Raw genomic sequence first — 23,186 nt, forward strand, 5'->3', positions numbered from 1 at the left:
GTCATGTTCTAGGCTCCATAGACTGGGTGGAAAGCTGCTGCCGCAGCGCAGGTGAAAGGGGGTAGTTCAGACCAGGGTGAGAATGGGGGGCAGCCAATGACAGAGTGACGTGTTTTTGTTGTTTCTGCTTTCGCAGGCTAGTAGGTCTAAAACAATCATCACCAAATTTAATGTCAAAACAAAGCATTTGCTTGAAGCTGAGTAAGGTTATAAATACTTGAAAGTAAATGCAAGTAATTTCCAGATATGTATATCCTTTGCATTTGACAGTACTAGATTCAGGGCACACTTAAGATCCAGCCAAACTAAGCACATAGAACATAAGGCCTTCAGTAAACATTTACCGGCCACAGAAAGGCAAAGCATTTTAAATAACACTTAACTGTGCACCCACATGGGGGTACACACCATGGAAGATCAACAGAACTATTACCTGCTGCTGCAAGTCTTTTATAAGTTCTCACTTAAACAATTAAGAAACTGCCTTCAGTTCTAACGTTTCAGTAACCTTAGATGTCTACGTGCTATAAATATAAATGCCACTTCCAGAATCTTAACTGTCACTTCCCACGGCTGTTTCCAAGCTGTCTGTTATACTCAGATGCTGCCTGTCCGGAACCCAGTTCTGCCTTGCTGGTTGCCCCCCTTTCTCAAAAATAACCCTCCCCAAACTAGCCAGCACCATGGTCCAGCATCACCCACATTCTGGAAGAGCATGTTTCCTACGTGGTGTGCCATACCCATCACCATTGGGAGCATAGCCTAACCCCCTCTGAAAGATGCTCTGACGGACTATATTGAGTAGCAACCACAGAGATCGCGGACCCCAGAAAGTTTTTCTGGAATATGTGTGACCTTGACCAACAGGGTTTGCTTCCCCTGACAGGACTACAAGAGGAAAAAGGGACTCCTGCCAATTAAAGGTCTGCTCAAGTAGAATACCAAGTGGTGCGCTGTTTCCCAGGGGAGACTACAATGCAGTTTGCCTTCACTTCAGCTGCACTCAGGCATTCAGCATTTACTGAACATCTACCACGTGCCAAGTAGTTAATATAAGTCCTGGGGTTTGTGCAGTTATCAAAACAAAGTCCCTGCCCCCATGGAGCTTACATTCTAGTGGAGGGAGACTGACATAACCAAAGACATAAAAGAGGTAAAGCAACCTGGGAATGGTCATCCATTTTTAAAAATAAGATAGATTCCTGGTTTTAATAAACTAAGTGTGGATTTTGACAGATATCCTGACCCCATTATTTTACTGAAAATGCTCAAAGGGCAGTATTTTTAAATAGCATATGCCCAACCTTCTAATACACATGTAGATACACTAATAAAAACAAACCTAAGGAAACTGGATAAAAATGATCAGAGCCTGTAAGACAAAGATGTTGGCAATATGAGTATGTAAGATTTAATTTGGGAATACCTGCTAGAAAAGTGTCTAGATAATTTACTAAATTCTTAGTTTCTGTTGAATGCAGTCTTTACTCACTACCAAAGATCAACCTAGACGTGGCAAAATAATGGTTTCCACCATTTGTGGACTCTAAATTAATGAGACTTTACTCTATTAATATTCAACAGCATACGTTTTTAGAGGGTCCAAATTTCTACTCCTCCATATCCGGAAATTTTTAATTCAACAAAGCTAATGAACTTACACAGAACACAAAAATAGGTCCTGAATATATGTATACTCCACATACCTTACTAATAAAATAAAATTGCTTATTTCATGGCAACCTGGAAGGATTATGTAATAAACGACAATAAGAAAAGGCCACTTATCATATAGTCTAGTCTTTATTGAAAGACCTACAACTGTGGTTTACAGCTTTGGCTTAAGTTGGCCAGTCATTTTAGCCTGTCACTGCCAGCAGACATAAAAGTCAAGTGGGAATGCCATGGGGGAAATACTAGTAGAGAGATTAGAGCAAAGAAGATGGCAATCAAAAACATCACCAAAATCAACCTCAAAATAATTACAAAATAAGAAACATTACTTGCATGCCAGAGGACCTCTGCTGCTGTTTCTAACGAACACGGAAAAGGCAACAATTCTTAGGCTTAAATTGGGTCAAGATAGTACTGACTTCACTGTTATGAGTCTGTGTTAGCTTCACAGTTTTCTTCTAAAATGGTGCATTTTGTTTGGATATTTAAAAAACCATTTACTATGAAGTAACTTCCACTAACTGAACTGATGATGAAATTCTGTTCTTTCAGACTAAGACAAAGGACACTTTAGTCATATGTTTACTATGGCAATATAATTAGTCCTTTTGTAATTTTATTAACTCATAGAATATACAACTAGGAAACAGCTGTATTTTAGCTGTTATCATAATAAACTACTTAATTTAATGGCAGATCAAAAAAGGCAAACTGAGAATTTAATAGGCTTTTATCAATATATTTTTTAAAAAATCTTTAATTGTTCAAGTTTCACATATATTCAAGAAATTTTTTACTAGGAGGCATAATTGATATAATTTGAGTGTTCTTATAAAATATAAAATAACTTTTCCACAACATCCCCCAAAGACACTAACCATGAACAAAAGAAATAAGGGTAAATTTTATAATAGAGTGTATTAGATGACTACTGTGGTTCAAAAACTAAAGTGCCATAAAAAATTTGGCCCAAAGGTGAACTTCAGACTCTGAATTTTCAGGTTTAGTAACATTGGCTATATTTCTAAATGAGGGAAGAAGGAAAATAATACCAAAATCATTGTGGTTACCAATTTATAAAACCATCATTATTTCAAAGCTAATTTTAAGACTTCAAAAGTTTAAATAGTAATCTGTGGGTATTAGTTGCAACTTACTACTTAACTATAAAGGGTTTTCTCATTTTGCAACTTACTACTTAACTATAAAGGGTTTTCTCGTTTTGCCCAGGCCTCAAAACATTTCAAATATATTGCCTAAACATTTGCACCCCCTAGCTGTCAAAATTCAAATACAGAGGATTTTATCTTTTACATTCTTGTTATGATAAAAATTTGAGGCAGATTTTAACCACATAGCCTGAAAAATACCTCAGAAACAAACCTCAATCTTATCCACCTTCCCAACTAATTCAAAACAGACTGCACTCATACACAACTCAGCCTCTGTTCAGGCTTGTCATCCCATGCACACTACCCATACAAGAGAAACAAATTAATTAAAAATAAAAGTCACAACTCTGTGTACTATTTAAGCTGAATATCCAATTATAAATTGGTACATTGAACTGTCTAAATAAGATGTTTTAGCAATCTTGTTTAAAAAATTCTTGGGCAAAATATATCTAATTTTAAAAAACACCCCAAGATTTTTTTAAAAAACACTTGTATTATACAATTTATAGGAACCTTGAAATGGTTTACAAGGTTTTAATCAAGGTATTTACATACCAAGTGATGTAAAGAAAAAGAAAAAGCAAAGAAAAATCTAATTTCCAGTGGCATTTTAAAATGTCCTAATGCATCAAAGATTTGTATGAAATTAAAATTAAGGCTTTTTCTGTATAGTAATTTGTATAATTTTAATTTTACATAGTAGCCAACCTTGGAAATGTCAGTCTTAAACATTCTTATCAATCCACTACATTCAATGCAGTGGAGTGTGTTAAGTGTTACTTCAAATAATTACATTGCTACTTCTATGCTGAAGCATGCTTTTTAAACACTGTAGTTAATATTTACAATGTATATCATTTAAACTTCATGTAAAAGCATAAGTATGACTGTCTGACTTTAATACAAACACCATACTTGGAATTTCCCCCCCAAATGAAATGTAATATACTACAGTTTTAATAATCAACACTTTTTAAAGTCTTAAAAATATGTGGATCACCAACATTGGCTCAAGTAGCTCAGACATTGCTGTTCCTTATTTAGGTTGCAAAATTTCTTTATCAGTCTGGCTTCAGTTTCTTTAAGCATAAAGTAAGTATTTCCTCCAAAGCGACTCCAAAACCACGCATTTCTTCTCAATATCACACTCTTTCTGCTGACTTCGAATGTGGTCCACCTCAGGGTAAGGGAGGGGGTACCAAGATTCAGGATGAACTTATATGTGATTCCCAGTTCTCATGATCCTCCCTTTTTTTGCTCTTTTAAAAACAGTGAGTTAAAATACTGAACAGCAAGATAAAAATGGAATAGTATCTAGTAATCAAAATGTATTACCCATTTTTCCTATTATATCAAAATTTGTAGTCAGAATTGTCTTTATTGACTTTATTTAGTTTTTGTACACAAAGAAAAATCATGTTCATATCCATCATGAACAAAAACTTAAAAAGGCAGGACTAGAAGACATGTGTCCTTCACCAAAGCAAAGCTGTGCTAAAGGTTCCAAACATTTCAATTTTTAAAATAAATATTTTCATGTTCCGATGTCTACTTCCATGTCTTCAGAGTGTCACAGGAAACTGAAGCTATCATGAATTACAATTTTGTTTAGAGTCCCAGCTCACTGTGTTTGGTAACTTGCCATACCATATCCAGCTTGGTTAGGAGGAGGTATTACAGGGGGAGGAGCTTGTCCTTGTGGAGGCTGAGCACCAAATCCACCCATCCAAGCAGCAGAAGGTGATTGACTTGGAAAAAAATAAAAAATAAAACACTTCAGCAAACACAAAGGGAAAATTATCTATATGTTTATACAAAGGTAAGCAGAGCCAAATCACTGAATAGGCAACAAGGAATCAACAAACCTACATCAAAGAACAAAGAAATAAATGACATATAGTCACATATGTGGAATACTTATTACAATATTAGTCTGAAACTTTTGTTAAGATAATACCCACAACTTAGCACAGCGACGTCTCTGAAGATTCTCAAAACTGATTTTAAAGAAATGACAAGTGATTCAACACATCATCTACCTGTCATTATACTGGACATGGTGTATCCATTTACAAGAAATTTTACAAACACAAGTTCATGTCTGAAATAGAAGAAAGGAGGAATGCGTGGAAATAAAGGTGGCTGCCTGGGGGGATGAAAGTGCAAGGGGCCAGCCCACTCTATCACCGAAGGAAAAGAAGCTACTTTCTTAGTCAGACAAGCCTCTGAGACTTCACACAAGCCAAAAGGTAGATGTCATTAAGTTTCTGAACGTATCTAGACAAAGATCTTTTCCATGCAAAAAAAACAAGTCGATAAAATAGTATGTAAGAAATGTAAATCAAATTCTACCAACTGCTTATAGAGGTAGTAGGACACACCAAATGTTGCCCCAACCTCCCTTTTCACCTAGGTAATAAATTTTTAGCATCATAAGTCACTTTTCATAAGGTTTCTGAATAGTTCAATATATTTAATTTAAAATAGATTCTCCCTAGGAAAACACACTATATTTCTTTTGTCAGAACCATATCTGTTTTTATACCAGAAAAACCCAAACTTACTCTACTCCAAATCCTTGTTGATTCCATGGTTGCCCGTATACTCCGTAAGGCGGTACTTGCCACCCATTGGCCATATACTGTCCATACTGTTGTGGGTTTCCATAAACTTGGCTCCACTGACCCCACTGACTATAGTCGACCTAGGAAAAAGCAAATTACTGTTTTAGGGGACAGGTAAGAAATACAGTCTTTGAAGAAGGGGGAACAAGGGAGAGAAAAACTAAGTAAGCACCCTTATGTGAATAGGACTCTGTTATTTATCATTGTCTAAGTTTATTGGGGTGGTGACACCTGTGAAAAGAAAGTATTAAGATTCAGTTAATACCACAAAATAATCACTTTTGAAACAGCATTAATAAAATCAACTGAAAGCAGATATATGCTTCATTTTTTTTATTTCATAGTTTCTAAAGCTTTTATGTAGATATGTAAGATAGAAACCTTAAAATGTGTTAGGAAAAATTGAATTACCTGTTGGAAGTTTTTAGTCATATCAGGAGATTCTTTACCCCAATAGCATTTAACAACATGTCCTTCAATTGTAGTACCATTCACCGAAACAATGGCATGGGCTGCGCTTTCATGGGTTGAAAATCTGAGAGAAAAAATATAAGTTTTTTAAAAGAACTTACCACAGTAAATTAGTTTACACACTCATTAGTTTGTAAGTGTCGACTTGGTACTGGTATCCTGGAGTACATTACATAGGTAGTTTAAAGTTCTATATTGCAAAGAAGTACTAAAATAACAAGCTGATACCTAGGGGGCTCAAATAATGTAACTGAAAGGAATGGATCGAATGTAAGAGTAATATTACAGGAAGAATTTTACCTGACAAATGAATAGCCCTTCTCTGGAAAAACTCTTATTTCCATGATTTGTCCAAATGGTGAGAATGTCTGTCTCATAAGCTGATCTGAAAAACAAAAACATACAAATAGAGTATTCAAGGCTCATTTTTATCATAAAATTGGTACTAATAGCAATGCAGCTCCACAGAGAAGGGGGTTAGGAAACCAAACGCAATACCTGTTAACCCAGAAGCAATTCCTCCACAGTACACAGTACAATTTTTTGGACTTGACTGGTTTACTACATCTTCAAATCTCAACTGCTTAGTGTTATCTATATGCAGAGAAAACAAAAATGTTGATAGCTGTACAGTGTTATAAAACGAATTAGTATATTTTATTAAGATATGCCTCATCTGGGAGGGGAATGAAAATGTTTTTCTCAACACTCTGATTTAATCTATAATATCAGCTGGTTCACAGCTCCAAATACACTTAGCCCATTATTTTCAATTATATTCAAGATAAAATGAGTCTTGCAATGCTAATAAAATTTCTAAGAAATTAAGACTGTGCTAATACATGATTCTGTGAAGTATCCATAATTTTAATGTATGTATTAGACATATCTTACTTTCTTGTGTACTTTTAGGGGCAGGCGGTTTACGTGTGGCCCAATTGGTTCTGATCTGACGACCACCCAACCACTGACCTCCCATATGCACAATTGCATTTTCTGCATCCTACGGAGAGAGAAAAAGAAAGAGCAATTACAAAAAGAAAATAGTAGTATATAAAACCAGTAAGATGAAAGAAAATGCTGGCACTGCTGGATCCAATAAATCTCTCAATAAACGAATTCATTGAGCATCCTAAACAAAACTGGACTATATCACAAGAAAATTATATAAATTGAGTGATTCATAAAAGCTATCATTATTTATAGATTTCACAATACCAGGACAACATTTAAGCATCAGGGAAACTTATCATAATTCAAATATGTAAGAAAACTATCATAATCCCACTGATTACACACACACACACACACAAAACCAGAAATCCCTTAAGATAAAGTTGTTTTCAAATATTTTAATTTTATGGATGATCTGTAATATAACTTCTACTGAAGAATATATAAAAACTCTGTTATGGTCTAAATCACCTCCCCCTGAAAACATACATTCTAGTAGCAATGGGTTGTAACTATAATGTAAGATTAAAAACTCATTTTAAGGCAGAAGACTTCTGCATTGTTGTAGAATGCTGTAAAATGAGTTGAGAGTCTCAGAATTAATGTGAATTTGCAATGAATCTAAGAAAGTATACGACTCTTGCCCTTTATCTTACTCCTTCAATAAGTGCAGATAATTTAAGTTGCTGAAACTGTTCTAAAATGCTAATACCAAAGCGCACTTTATGATCTGATGTTATAGTTAATGCAAATACTTATTTTAGTACCTCTTTCTTAAAGAATTCATGCAAAAATCAGGGTAAGTTGCTTCAATTTTTATTTACATAATTTGCTGTAGGCATTAATATCCCAGCTACAAAAGTATGAATAATTAAAAGTTAAAACTGATATTGTCATAGTTAAAACAAAATATAATCTAACTTCCCTCCAAATTCTGAGACTGCCTCATCTGTCCTAGTCCTGGGCCTTACTTCCAACATCACATCTTCCCTTCTCCAATGCATACTCTTCCTTATAATCAGACTTTTCCCAGCTATTTATTTCCAAGCTTATGAAAACAGAATGAATTATACTCTATTGTTAAAACGCACAAAATTACACAAAAACTTTGTCATTAACATCTAAGAATATTCAAGTTTCAGAATAATTAATGACTAAATTTTATTTTAAATTTAAATTGAGTTGAAGTAACGTACCAGTTTGTTATAAAAAGATACAAAACCATAGCCTTTGGATTTTCCAGTTGCCATGTCTTTAACTACTCGGGCATCCCTGTGAAAAGAAGCACAGCTAAATGAGGGAAGTAAGAGTCATCCTCAAAATAAAAACTAAAAGGAACCACACACACTGTATTGTGAGCATTTTTTAAATAAAATTTCAGTTGGCCCTAGTTAACTACAGCCATCCCTGAACTCTCCCTAACGCTTCTTTACCTGTTAGAAAAAAGCAGTAGGACAAAAACATGTAATAGACATGCAACCTGATCAAACAGCCTGTGCTTTCTAAACTAAAGGCTCAAATCTGAAGATTAACAGGAACAACAGTTTCCTTTTCTAATAGGCTATTGGCTAGTGTCCTCTAAGGTTTACTGATTCTATAAATTACTGTAACAATGCTAACTACTTTACCATGCAATCTCTAAATAGTTAAATGTCTTCTGCCTAGTGATACAAAATATATGAAATATTAAAAAATTGAAAAAGAGGAAAAAATAGGAATTAAAAAGGCATACATGGCCTGTTAACAGATTTCTTTATTTTTCTTGGTCAATTCTCTATCATCATTTTGGAGTTTGGGCAGCTGTAAATTTTGAAAAATTGACATTTTCAGAAATTTAAGAAAGGAGAATAAAAAACTAACAACAATGCTAAGCACACCAGTACGAAAACAACAAATTTACACAGAAATTTTAGTGAGTAAGTTAAAATGATTGGAAATATAGAACTCCACTGAATATAGAATGTTAAAATGTAAATACTAAAATATGTATATATAAATAATGTATAATAAGAATAAATAGAAATGAGAAAAAAATCTACAACTGAGTTCCAGTGTGCACAGTTCCTTGCAGTTAGCCTTCAAGATCCTGTCCATTCTTATGAGCAATTCTGCAAAATAACCAGAATGCTATTACTTTTAATTGTGACTTGGACTTTAGAAAAACTGCAGCTCTCAGGTATAAATAAAGATTGAAAAACAGCAACCTGTATTACTTTTTATACTGATTTTCTACTTACCACATTTAGAGATTAAAAAGCAAAGCAAATATCAAAATAGAAAATTAAGAATTAAATCTTTCTTTCAAATAAATTAAATCTATAGAACAACAAATTGTATACAGAAAAATATTGTTGTTCTTAATTGAAACATATTCCTGTAAAGTAATACTAAAACGTATAATTTAAATCTACAGGAAATACATAAAACAAATGGATCTTAATCAAAAAGATAAATTATAAACATTTTATAGAATTGTAACCACTTTTAATTTTCCAACATATTTGATCAAGTAACATACAGTGAAATTTGAGCATAAACTTTGTTTTAAAAATTTTTTTTTTAAATCAAACCACACTTGGGCCCTAACTAGCAGAATAAAATACCACTAACAAATAAACAAGCAAAAAACCCCTATCAATTAATCCCAAATTTATGGCTCAAACATTGAAACATTTTAATACTATAATAACATTTATCATTATAATTAAACATATACATTTCCAACTTAACCACAATATACCCAAGGATTTATCTATGTTCCCCCACTTATAAAAAGTTTAATACACAGTATAAGTCACATTTATTTTGTTAACCCATTATCTTTAACCACCAAAGATTGAAAACATTTGACAAAAAATTGGACTTTATCAATAGGTTTTACCACCCAAACATCTGCTTCAAAGATAACAAACAGAACCACTTAAAAATTTTAAACATATTATACACAGGATTAGATAAAAGCAAGACCCCAAAACATTAAAATGACATTAACATTTTCAACAACATCTAATCAAAAAAACAAAACAAAACAAAAATCACACTAACTAGGGAAAGAAAATCTTAATTCCGATACAAGTTAATCATATACAATTGTGCCTATCACTACTGAGTATAGTATTGATTATGATACTTACGATATTTTACCAAAGGGGGCAAATGCTGATTTGATATCTTCTGTTGTAATTTCTGGACTCAAATCCCCAACAAACACATGGAAGTGATCTGAAATCAAAGCATTTGGTAATCAAATACTTAAGAAGCCACCTATTAAACCTTTTATAGGCAACACTAAGGGAAGAAAAATCCCTACTTAAGCTGGTAATGCTGCCAGGATAACTTTAAACTCTTCCACAGTAAAATGCAGCAGGAGTACTTACTGGAAGTATCTTTTTTCTGGCTACTTGGTGTTGTTGCCCAGTTTACTTTGACCTCCTAAAAATAAAGATTATATGTAATATAATTATTAGACATGTCATTAAAAATCCTACTACCACTTATTAAATCACTTATCAAGCAGAATAATCTTTGTAAAAGCAATAGGCTGAATAAAGCAGAACCATCACCCAGCAGAGCTTGATATTCATTTAAAATCTTGCTAAGAAAGAATGCGAACTAATTTGACATGCAAGCACATATACTCATCAGGTGGCATCACTCTATTATCTTACCTTTCCCAAAATTTTTCTCCCATTCATAGCAGCTAATGCAGCAGCTGCATCTCTGTGTTCATAAAATTCCACAAAGCAATATGGGTCATTGCTTGTATGCTGCAAAACAGAAAATCCAACAGAAGAGTTGACCCTTCTGCTATCGGGTTGCTGAGAAGAAAATCCAGGAAAAAACATTACTGATAGCTAGGAGTGTACAGGTGAGATTGCATAAGCTTATGAAAGCCTAACACTTTATAAATAAGACATATCTAGACCTGACTTTGCACCTCAGGATACTGCTACTCCAACAGAACTGTCAAAGCAGTATAGAAGCACGACTATCAGTATTAAATCAAAATATAGAATCCTGGTGAGTATGATAAATATAAAATAGAAGTTTATATTAGACCAAACAAAACCTCAGGTTCAGATTTGATGGATAAGGACCACTTCCTTACCACTACTCTTCAAAAGGATGAATTCTACTTATGCATCATAATAATCCTTCATTAACTGTAACCCATGGCTATAAAAAATACAGAAATGAACCAACTTTACAAACTTTACTCCTAATCCAAACTTAGTTATTAGCACTACATATGATGAGACAAAATTATGTATTTCTTTTATAGATAAGAAAGGAATGAGAATAAAATTGAAAAAGTCCAGATTTATAACCGGCTATTGAAATGAATTCCCTTTCAAAATATTCTAATGTACTGGAGATTCTATAAACTTTTGAATTTGGTTGTCAAAGACCAGAAAAATACGCTAGTGATTGAGAAAATAATTTCTAAAAATGCCTTTGAATAAACATTTCAGGACAAAGCTACAATTTTATATTACAAGCACACTGATAAGAAATCAGTATTAAATATATTCTACAACATTATGCTTGACAATAGTTGGCAAATAGGCATTTATCAAGATGATGAGACGGTGGTACACCTAAAGTACAGCAGCTCTATCACCTAACAACCTAAATGGGAGTCAATCTTACACAACTGTACAAATGTATTTACATAAAGTCAAAAACATTCATCATTGTTCAGTGTAAAATGCCCTAAAAAATAATATTTAAAATGTGGAGTTCTAGTTGCACTTACAAAGGATAAAAATACCAGATAAAATAAAGATCTTTCCAACAACCACTGTTTTTCATTCCAGGAAAGTTTTAGAAGAAAAATCCAAAATAAGACGTCTAAAACAATAGTGGCGAAGCAACCAGAGGCATTTCCTTGAGGGGGAAAAAAAGTGTGATCATTAATACTGATAAGAAAACTACGGGCTCCCATACAAAATCCTACTGTCATAGCCACATGAACGCTCTTCTTAAGAGGTAGAGAAAGGAAATGGGAGAAAAGACTCCAAATAAAAATATGCACTTAAATTCCTCTTGTAAAAAAGTTAACATTTACTAGTAACATTCATTAAAGAAGGGATTTTAAAGGTAAATAATAAGCTAAAACTGTGCTAGTCGATTGTCCTTTTTAGTTCTACGTTTTCTGCCCTGTGATCTCTAAGGAAAACACTGATAATTGTAGCAAAACATAGAGGAGTCCAGTGGTAGATCTATAACAACAGGCTTTGGTACACTAGTCTACTCATGCACACTGACTTCACATTTATCTGAGCAGTAGTAGGCCAGGCCCCATTCAATGTACATAAACACACACATTTATATATTCACATCACACTGCATTTCATCTAAGTCCCAACTGATTTCTGTCACATCCCAGCTGTCAGAGGTGTTAAAAAAAAAAATTTAATAGATATTTATTATAGTATACAGGGAAAGCTAGAATCTAAAATAAACAATATCTAAAGTAAAAAAAAAAAAAATCACAAAACTAAGGGGAATAAAGGATTTTTAATATGTTGAAATGAAATTCATGAAAGAAAAATAAATGCCTAGTCTGTAGTAGAGTCCATGCCCTTAGGAAGCTTCCCACTTAAAAACAACAAAGTGTGTGACACTAAAAATCAACTGTCCTTAATTACTGTTGTCACCAATTTTTTTTTAATCCTTACCCAAGGGTATGCTTTTATTGACTTTAGAGAGAGGGGGAAGAAAGAGGAGAAACATTGATGTGGGAGAGAAACATCGATCAGTTGCTTCCCGCACGCGCCCAGACCTGGGATTGAACCTGCAACCTAGGTATGTGCCCTGACTGGGAATGGAACCCGCAAACCCTTTTGGTATATGGGACTATGCTCCAATCAACTGAGCCAGGGCTGTTGTCACCAATTTTTGTTGGATGACATAAAGGTCAAGACAGAGAAATATGAGATCTTCCAACTATTTACAAGTTCAATTGTGGGAGTTGTAGAATATGGATAAGTTTTGAAAATTCATTTCAAATCCCTCTACCCCTCAAATGGCTATACGTGCAGGTTTTCTAAAAAACACTTTAAATCTTTATCAAATGTTTTGCAAAAATTTTCTAGTGATTCTTTCCACTTTTTCACATCCCATTGTCTCCTAGACCCACTCCAGTCAGCTTCCAACCCAGCCAGGCCACTGGAACTTCAAGTTGAACTCAGCAATGACCTTTCTGCCACCTCTGCGACGCCTTTTCTGTCCTCATCTTACCTTTCAAGCAAAATTCAAAACAGATGCCATCTCCCCCTTTAAATATTCTCCTTCACACTCTACTATACTCTTAGTTTTTCTATTTCCTCATGGGGAAGGGAGTCCTTCAAAAGGTAGTTCTTCCTCCTCAGCTCAGGCTTGATGCTCCAGGGTCCTCTTCTCTTTCTCTGCCAGCGCTCTCTCTGGGTCTAGGAACTAGATGTCACCTAGTCCCATGGCCTCAAATACTACTGCAAGCTGGTATCATCAGCACTGGTCTCTCTCAAGTTCCCAACTAGTTTATCCAAATGCCTACATATAATGTCCATTTAGCTGTCTAATGCACATCTTAAATTTAGGATCGCCAAGACAGAGTTCCTGATTCCCACTACTCCCACCCATCCTGTGCCTCCCTCAGTAATGCCCATTTTAGCAAATAAATAGCATTACTGTCAGGCAGGTTTGGCTCAATGGTTGAGCGCTGACCCATGAACCTGGAGATCACGGTTCGATTCCCGGCCAGGCCACATGCCCAGGCTTGATCCCCAGTAGGGAGCGTGCAGGAGGCAGCTGATAGATGATTTTTCTCTCATCATTGATGTTTCCATCTCTCTCGCCCTCTCCCTCCCTCTCTCTGAAATCAATAAAAACATATTTTTTAAAAATAGCATCACCATCCATATAACTGCACAAACAAGAACCTTTGGGTCATTCTTGATGTATTATTTTCTATAATGTCCCATAGCCAATCAAGTACTATTGGCTCTACTTCCAAAACATATCCCAAGTTTCTAAACCTCTATCTCTATGGCTACTACTCTAGAGGACACGTCCCCACCCCCTCTTACCTAGTGAAATAAACCCAGTTAGTTTCCTCCCTTCAACTCTTGCCCCTACAATCCCTTCTCCACACTACAGTCATTCTCTGAATAGAGTACCTTAAAAATACAAATCAGAACACAGTACCCTACTTAAAACCTCACTGCAACCAGAGTAAAATCCACTCTCTCTGTCATGGACTGTACTGCATATGTGATCCAAACCCTGCCTACCTCTTCAGACTCACTTCCCCCCAATCACCAGGCTCCAGCTATCCTGGGATCTTTTACTGAACCAACACACCAAGCTCATTACCAACTCAGGCCTTTGTATTTGCTCTGCCCTCTGCTTCCAGCTCTCAATGTAGATGGCACCATCTTGTTACTCCTGTCTCAGCTCAAAGAGGTAACATTTCCCTCACCACCTACACCATATAGCACCAACCCTCCAACCACCAGCATAGAACTGTTTTATTCTCCTCAGTCCCAACTTTGAATACTGCCTAGCACACAGTAAACTTTAATTAGTGCAAAAGTGAATGAAAAATCAGAAACAGGAAGAAGAGAACACATAATATATAAGAACAGTCTGATGATTATCACTAGTTAGGAAAAAAGATCAAAAGGCCAATTTGCTTTACAGATTTTAACACTTTCTCTCTTCCTCAGGATATAACACAAACTCCTTAGTACAGCTTTTGGTCCCTACCAAACACTCCTCATCTCTCGGCATCTCCATGACTGACCAATCCCACTGGAAACTCCACACATGCTATGATTCCTATCTTTCCCCCTCTCTTTCTCTCACAAGCATTTATGCTCTGTCTACCAGACTAGATCAACATTTCTCTCTCTACCTGGAATCCCTTTGTCCTCAAATTCTTTTCTAGCCAGTTTCCATTACTATCATTTTCAGTTTCAGCCTAGACACTGACTCCTCTAAGCAGCTGCTCCAGACCCAAGACTGTAGTGGAACCTATGTGCTCCCATAGCACTTGAAACTGCTCCCACAGCATTTATTATCCTGTATTATTAGTGCCTGTTAACTCCTATGTCTCCCTCATTAGACTGTAAAACTCTATGCGGATAGAAACTGTTTTATTCCACAGTATCCCTAGCACTTACCGTAACACCTGACACATAGTAAATAATCCGGAAAAAAAAGTGTTGAATAAATACGGAGAGGAGAACAAACTGAAACACAAGTCATTGGGCACTGCTACAGAATCTTAACCAGGAAAGTATAAAAAGTAGTTTTCTTTGGGGGAAAAAGAAAACAAAATTATTACGCTAACAATTTAAATTCCCATCTGAAGTAGGCTGCTCGGTTATTAGTATTTACTAAAAACACACAAGGTGCATAGTGCTGCACTATGCAAATAACAACCCAATGTTCTTTTATATACACCAATTCCTAAACTTTAAATGTATACTACCTGATTCGGTAACACTCTTATTGAATTGCAAGAAATGTCTAGTCTTTCAACGCTCTGAAATAAGTTGTAGTAACTTTTTACAAGCAGGAACACTTGGAGGTAACTGCATCATAAAGAATGACCATTTGAGAACAGCACAGGAACTTTGTCCTCGCAAATAAAACTCCTTTCCAAACCTAGTTTGTCAGCCAGATCAAAGTAGTAAGTCAATACAACAGACATGAATCTCTCCATCAGAATAACTTGAGGCTTACTTAGAATGTTATTTTAAAATGATACTAATCAACTCATGTATCTCAAAATGTTAAATACCATGCTGTCAGCACATGGAACTGGGAAGATCTTACCTCTGTTATCATTTTACAGCTTTTACAAGGTCCAATCTGACTGAATAACTGAAGTATAAGGACTTCTGTGACATCTCTGGAGAGGTTACCTACGTATCTGGACAAAAAGAAGAAAAAACATTAGCAATTTTCTTTCAGCTCGGATCTGCTGTGTTATCATTTAACTCATCACCTTTCAGTTCATTTTAACTTCCTCTGTCTTTAATAACAATTTTCCAGTTAAGCCTGATCCTATGAAAGTAAAATTAGTCCTTATTTAGGAAAGCAACAAATGTTCTTCGGCCATTAAAGTACCATTTCAAAAGACTTTATAAAGAACAAATTAATGTAACCTTGTATACCAAAAGCATATTGTTTTCTCACCTTATTTGTTAGAATAAAAATAACAAGAATTTAAACCACTCTCAAGATAACTACAATTTCTGGATGTCAACACAAGTCAAAATAATGTGCAACACACACACACACACAAAATTATTGATTCATCAAAACACCTGATCATAAGGGGATATTCTTTTATATTAGATATAAAGGGATTTAACATGAGTTTATCTTAGACCTCCAAACAAAGCAATTACATGAACGAAAAAGAGAAAGTTATAGCAAAACACATAGATATTAGAGGGGTTTTGTTTTGTCTTGCTAAATAGAATTGTTATTGATGTTATGTTTTCATTATTGTTTTAAAAGAGCAGGGTAAAATAATGAAATTTCATAGCCTAAAACACATCAGAATCAACAAAATACATATTTATCTAGATAAAGCAAATATAAAGATTTCTTTAGAAACACAGAGAAAATTTAAGACAAATACAAGTATACTTTTGACCATGCATATTTAAAGAGTTGGTACTGTTTTTAAAATTATAAATTGAATATATGTATTTTGTATAAAAAATTTTAAATACAGATAAGTTTATAAAAAGGAAAAAAAAGAACACCACCACCCAGAGATGACCACTTTGGTTTTTCTTATACCACAGATTTATTTTAATTTGGCTTACTTAACTGCCAAACTTTTAAGTCTTTCTGGTACCCAGTGGATAATTCCTAAAATTTGCCTGTTATGAACCTCATCAAGCAAACAATATTAGTAAAAATTAACATAGTATCTTCTGGAAAGTAAATGGACATAAGTTTTTATTTTCCTTATAACATCTGGAAACTTAGTACTGACACCAAAATAAACTTTGCATCTATTACCATATTAAATGCATAACCGCTTTAAGATAGAACACTTTGAAAGGGGAAAACGGACTGAGAAAGGTAAAGATACATGTAATAAAGAAAATTATCTGATTAGGAATGAATAGCAATTTTCCAGTTCAGCTAAGAACTTCATTGCAATGGGTACTAATAACTTTAATTTACATACTCTAAAACTGAAACACAAGCCCAACGTTACTTAAATAGAAGACTAAACTCAGTGACAAACTGGTTTAGGTTCACCCATGCCATCTTTTGCTTACAATTAAGGTAGAAGAACCCTGGCCCATGTTGCTCAGTGGTTGGAGTGTTGGCCCACCCACCCAAGGGTCTTGGATTCAATTCCTGGTCAAGGGCACATACCTGTGTTGCAGGTTTGATCCCCCACCACGGTTGGAGCACCTACAGGAGGCAACCAACCAACGTGCCTCACACTGATGTTTTTTTCTCTCTCCTTCTCTCTCCCCCTCCTTCCCTCCCTACCACTCTCTCTAAAAATCAATGGAAAAAATATCCCTGGGTTGGATTAACAAAAACAAAACAAAAACAAAGTGGAACAGACCCATTGGTAGGCCATGCAGTGACACACTCTTTCCAGCAGTAGTGAAAGGTTATAGGATTATGAGCTAGCTAGACAACTTCCTGTCCCTTTTTAACTCATAGGGGTTTATGAGCAATCATGGATGGAGTAATTTCTTTTTTGTACAAGGTAGACCTCTCTACAAAGAAAACAAACAAGTAACCCCAGTCTCCTAAGTGTTATATTCATCTAACCTCAGGTGCCAGTTAGCTCATTTTTAAGAGAATTGGCGTGGATAAAACTAATTTTCACATATGAAGCTAACCAGTAACAAAGTTAAAACAAAATGATCATTATAACAAATCTTAAATAGTTTTAAATTTGCATTACTGTTTAAAACCTTGATTTGTTCAGGAAAAACTGCATGGGCATTAATTACCTTCCATACGTAACAGTCACAACCAAAGCTGTTAATGTTTCATAGGATTTTTATTTCAAGTCAACCTACTCCAATCAGTTCTAGATTTTGAAGAATTTCTAGAGGCACATTTAGATATACTAACTTACATTTCAAGCACTGATGCCGAAAAGTAAAATGTTAAAGTTTAGAAAAGCATGAAATACTTACAGAAAAACCTAATTTTAAAAGTTTTCCTATTTCTCAAATGCCTCCACTAAAAGTTCTGTGGTAAAGCAGCAAACTTCTTTCTGCTCTGGTTACAAAGCAGTCAACATATTCTAATGTTCCAAGTGTTTAAATATAAAATTTATATTCAAAGATCATATATAAATAACAGAAAAAAACAAATGGCTCAAATTTTTGTACTGACAGGTCAATGCAAAGAGTAAACATTTAGGAAATTCCAAAAAGATCTTTAACTCAAGGGAAAAGAAAAAAAGGCATACCTTTGGTCTAGTTTGTCTTCTAAGAACAGGAACTGTAGGAACTAAAGCATTAAAAATGGAAAATGATGCCTTTATCCCTAACATCAGGGTTAAAATTCAATTTGAGACTAGAAACTTGGCAGTTGCACAGTAGGCAAAAGTTCACAGTGCAAAACTACTTCTTATGTCCAACTGGGCAGAATTTTAAGTTAAGAACATCATGCCTTTCAGAGAAAAGACAAATCACACTTTTTCAACGTTGAATGTGTTCTCATTCTGAAAAGAGTAGCCCTACCAGGGCTGAAATTATTAGCATTTTTACAAAACATATTATAACCAAACTTCTCTAATAAAGTAACATTTTTACTTTTGTTCTTGACAAGTTCCTATACAAGAGGAGATTTTGCAACAATACCCTTCAGTGAGCCTCTAATGAATTATCAATCTGCCAATATTTCATTTTAGGTAGGAGGCAAGGTGCAGGTGAACTGACCAACTACATAAGGGATACTGACACACATATACATACATTTTAAAGAAACAGAGACTATGATTAAGTTGAATAAAGGGCTTAATTACAGCCACAATACAGCCACATCCATGGTATAGCTAGTCAATTTTATAATGGGATTTAATAGTATTTTCTTCTGTTATTGCCCTTAGCTATTCAGATTATACTCTAAATCACTGGTTTATTTCCTCCTCTTGACTGAGTCTCTTATCAGGAAGAACCGTCTTAAAGGATGGCACTGCATAACGTGGTATAATATCCCAGATCCACAATTCCTACTCATTTTGGTGCAGTAGGTAGATTAAGAAAATAAACTACAACAGAACACCATTATAATTTAATGTCGATTACAGATTCAGATATACCATGGCTCAAATCACTGCACTCAAAGCTACCCACAACACATCTGAAATGTGGGTCCTGTAAGGTAGGTGTCAGGCAGTCCAGTTCCAACACCAGTATTACATGGCATGATCTCATTTGTTTGCTTTTAAAATCACAAGTTACCCCAATACATATTACCCCCAAATAAGTATCAAATGAGAATGGAGAGCATCAGAAAACAGACCTTTAAAGCAACTATATGAAAAACTTTAGGTTCAACATCAAAGCAATTCTATACCACTTTAAATACCATCAAATAAATTAGTAATACTGTAGGTAATGAATATTTAAAGACCTACCTAGGCTATAAACACCATATTGTTTTCTGATGATAGAACCATATGTCTTAGCTTGTGTGTGTCTGCAGGAAAAAAACCTCACTAGTAACACACAGGCATTTTAAGGAAACAGTTTAAGATAAGCTTTGTTAAGAGTACATTCTTTTAAAACATACTAGCCACTTGAAAACCTAACCCATAGATTACAATGTAAAATAAAAGGAGCTCCATAAATAAACAAAATAAAACCCTACTAGATATCGATCTCTAAAGTCACTTCAAAAGTTTTCATTACTTGTATCTAAAGAACCTTTGAGGAGTAATACGTAAAATAAACACTTAAAACTACTATGCATTGTTTTTTATTAAAATCTGACCAAGAAAATCCCAATTGTGAAACATCTGCTTTTACTTCAAAATTTTACATTTGGAAGTTTTAAAATATACATAAAATCAACAGACAGCACCATGTGTATATGACGGTCATGTCTGCCTATAATTTTAAATCAATCAGGACTTTTTAAAAAAAGGACAATACTAATTTAATGAAAAGACGTACAATCATTGTAAAATATTTGAATACCTCTTATTTCCAGGCAGCGAACTAAGTGCTGCAGGGGACAAGACCTAGGAAGCTGCAGCGTCCTTGTCTAAAAAACCCTTCCCATGAGAACTGCGGGAGGAGGGAAAAGGAAGACAGAACAGTGAGCGCGCGCCGGGCTCAAGGCGGCTCCTCATTGACGCGTACACGTGTCATACTTTCAGACAACTAGAAACACAAACAACGTAAGTGTGCTTCAGAGAAAGAACAGGAGACTGGAGAGGGACCAGGTAGGAAATAAGTGACAGAGAAGTTAGTTTATTAGTCTATCGGAGGAAGTCTAAGGTATGACGGAGATGAAGACAAGGCAGATGCAAAGACAGTTATATAAATTAAAAGTATTGAAATACCATATTATTTAGCATGGCAAAAACAAGAATTTCTGTTCATAAGCAAAAGATAAATACAGTTAATGAGAAATATGCCATGAGAATTTACTAATTATTCAGCAGCTACTATGATGCAATAATGACATTTTAGATTTTTAGATACAATGTAACTTGTTTAAAATGTTTTTATTTATTTTAGAAAGGAAGGGAAAGGGGGAGAGAGAAACATTGATGTCAGAAACACTGATGTGAGAGAGAAACACAGCTGCCTCACACCAGGGATTGAGCCCACAATCTGGGCATGTGCCCTGATCGGGAATAGAACCCAGGACTTTTCAGTGCACAGGGTGAGGCTCAACCAACTGAGCCACACGGCCAGGACAATACAATGTAACTTTTATCTTTGTTAAATACATGCTAGCTAGGCTCCAGCTTTCCCAGATGCTTCCATCAAAGTACACACTGCTAACTAAACATCAAGCCTTGGCTTCAACAGACGTTAAAGGACAAATTTCAAATATGTCCCAATTCTCTTTTCTGGGAAAAGAAGGACAAAATGGAAGACAGAACAAAGTTTCGCTAAGCAGGCTTTTCATTCAGGCACCTGATGTGCTTAAGTTGGCCTCAAATTCTCAAAACAGGATAGCAAATACTTTAGTGAGAGAAATAGGAATGAAAAAAAGTGCATGCCCCTCCCCCCAAACACACACCAAACCTGTATCAATATCCTACAGGTATCTATCTGCTTTACCAAGAGGGCTTTTCTTTGGTAGAACAGAAGAGAAGCTAGTCAAACTTCCTGAGGACCCATCCATCCACCTTCATCTACTCCCCAAAAAGTAATTTCCCCATTAAATGGCAGAGCCAGCTGAACTCTGATCATATCAACACCTGGCAGAGGCAAGTGAAAAAAACAAAGCGGCCATCTGACTCCTTGTACTGGAGGTAGGTGTGTGGAGCTTCGAGAGGCTGGCAAAACCGAAGGTGCCCAACTTAAACATTTAATCAGAAATCACTCAGACTTTTTTTAATGTAGGAAAATGAAAGGAGTGCCACACTATCCAGAAAGGAATGCGAATGCTGAGTCATCACTCTTCATTAGGGAAAAACTGGAATAAGCGGTTGGAAGATGAAATTCATTCATTAGATGGGGCTTCAGGTAAAAAGAACAGCAAGCTAGAAGAAAAGGTGCTCAGAAGACACACAACGAATAGTGGATAAAAGGCATCATTTTATCCAACTCTGAAGGTCTCGACAGATTAAAAAGAGGTAACACCAAAAGGGCAAAAGCAGTTTAATAACTGGCTGTCACTTTAGCGTAGGTAGCGCTCAAAGTAAACTTCGTTATCCAAGAAGAGAGATGCTCCAGCGGCAAGAGACATCCTTTTGCACTTCAAAAGTAGCGGGCCCTCGGCGAGTGTTCCTGACAGCGTGGGTGGGGGCACGTGGGGGGCAGAAAGAGTGGGGGCTTGAGCGGCACAAGTGTGTCCGGCTTCTTCGGAGAGCTTAGCTCGGGAGAAGAGCCGGGAGCGACTGGAGCGGGGGACCCGGAGAGCGCGAGTTCTAATTCCCGCGGGCCCGCAGGGGATGCGGCTGCGGCCCCACCCCCAGTCCCACCCCCACCAGGCCCTGCCCCCGTGGGGACAGCACCCGGCCCAGCCCCGGACCCTAAAGCAGAGGGAAAGCGGGAGCTCGCCGGGCCTGACAGCCTCTACGGTGCAGAAACCCGCCTAGGAAAGGTGTGCAAAGGAGGGCGCGACAGAAAAAGATCGAAACAAGCCCCAGGCCCCAGGAAGTGACTATTGGGGGAAGGGAGGGCTTCCTTCCCAAGGAAAAGGGGACAAATGAGGAATGCACTTCGCGTCCGCGCCACCCCGGCCAGGGTGCCGCCGAGAGTCCCGGCTTCGGCCCCGCTCTCGGGCTCCCTCCCACAGCGTCCCGCGGTGCCCCGGCCTCTCGGCGCCTGGCACCCCCTCATCTCGGGTACTCACAGAGTCCGGGGCTGCCCGTCGTCTTCCATCATGGTGGGTGCGACGGAGTGATCCCGGGACAAGGGGGAGGGCAGGGTTGGGGAGGGGAGGGGGTGGGGAGGAAGGGGAGGGGGGCTCTGGGCACCAGCTGGGGACAGAGGAAAAGGCACCGAACCCTGCTCTCGGGCTCTCTCCCCCCAGCCTGCTCCGGACACTGCGCTCCAACCAGGAGGAGCAGGAGGAGGAGGAGGATGAACAAAATGGCCGCCGCCACCAGCCAGGCAGGAAACGGGGCAGAGCGCAGGCGCGGCCCGCCAGGTCACCGCTCAGGCCAGCCGCGACGGCCTGTAAAAGGGATAACTGAGTGAGGAGAGAAACAGGCCGCTGTGGAAACCGTGTGTCCGGTCACGAGGGATCACGTCGTCGCTGTGCGCCTGCTGGCCGGCCGCAGCCCAGCCAGCTCAAGAAGACATAGAGTAAGAGGAGAACAGCCGTGAAACTGAAGGCTCTGGGAATTGTGGTCCTGGAAATGAGGGGAGCGCTTCAGAGGACTTCTGGGAACTGTAGTCCAAAGGAGACGACAGGCGCCCGCGCCGCGCTGGGTCGCGAAGAAGAGACTTCTGGGTAGTGTAGTCATACGTGAGGTCGTGCGGCGACCAGGAAGTCGGCATGCTGGGAGAGGAGGGGAGAATGAAGGCGACGTTAAAAGGCAGGCAAAAACCGCTGTCCAGGACAAAAAACTACAAACCCCAGAGTGCCTCGCGGTGGGGCTGTCCGAGGA

General features: G+C 37.0%; 1 protein-coding gene across 7 annotated transcripts; it reads right to left on the reverse strand.

Moving 5' to 3' along the window:
* Positions 1-1,784: 1,784 nt before the first annotated feature.
* TIAL1 (TIA1 cytotoxic granule associated RNA binding protein like 1) lies at positions 1,785-22,535 on the reverse strand. 7 transcript variants are annotated; one of them, XM_016206352.2, is made up of 12 exons: positions 22,427-22,535; positions 15,722-15,818; positions 10,567-10,665; positions 10,276-10,330; positions 10,033-10,120; positions 8,095-8,170; positions 6,839-6,947; positions 6,443-6,538; positions 6,245-6,329; positions 5,885-6,008; positions 5,414-5,553; positions 1,785-4,597 (listed from the first exon to the last, which is right to left on the reverse strand). In XM_016206352.2, exons 1-12 carry the CDS (start codon positions 22,456-22,458, stop codon positions 4,471-4,473), a joined length of 1,128 nt encoding a protein of 375 aa, XP_016061838.1. In that variant the 5' UTR covers positions 22,459-22,535; the 3' UTR covers positions 1,785-4,470. The 7 variants fall into 7 exon arrangements, with proteins under 7 accessions (XP_016061838.1, XP_016061840.1, XP_016061837.1 ...); XM_016206354.2 differs by having other exon boundaries at positions 5,855-6,008; XM_016206351.2 differs by having other exon boundaries at positions 10,567-10,716.
* Positions 22,536-23,186: the final 651 nt, after the last annotated feature.

The sequence above is a fragment of the Miniopterus natalensis genome, chromosome 14, assembly GCF_054644295.1.
Source record: "Miniopterus natalensis isolate mMinNat1 chromosome 14, mMinNat1.hap1, whole genome shotgun sequence".
In the NCBI taxonomy this organism is placed as follows: Eukaryota; Metazoa; Chordata; class Mammalia; order Chiroptera; family Miniopteridae; genus Miniopterus; species Miniopterus natalensis.

Coding starts and splice junctions, on each gene's coding strand:
- TIAL1 (XM_016206351.2), bottom strand. CDS start 22,458: ATGATGGAAGACGACGGGCAGCCCCGGACTCT. Junction 6,948..8,094: donor TATCTTTTTATAACAAACTG/GTACGTTACTTC, acceptor CTCTCTCCGTAG/GATGCAGAAAATGCAATTGT. Junction 6,539..6,838: donor CCCTAAAAGTACACAAGAAA/GTAAGATATGTC, acceptor CTCTGCATATAG/ATAACACTAAGCAGTTGAGA.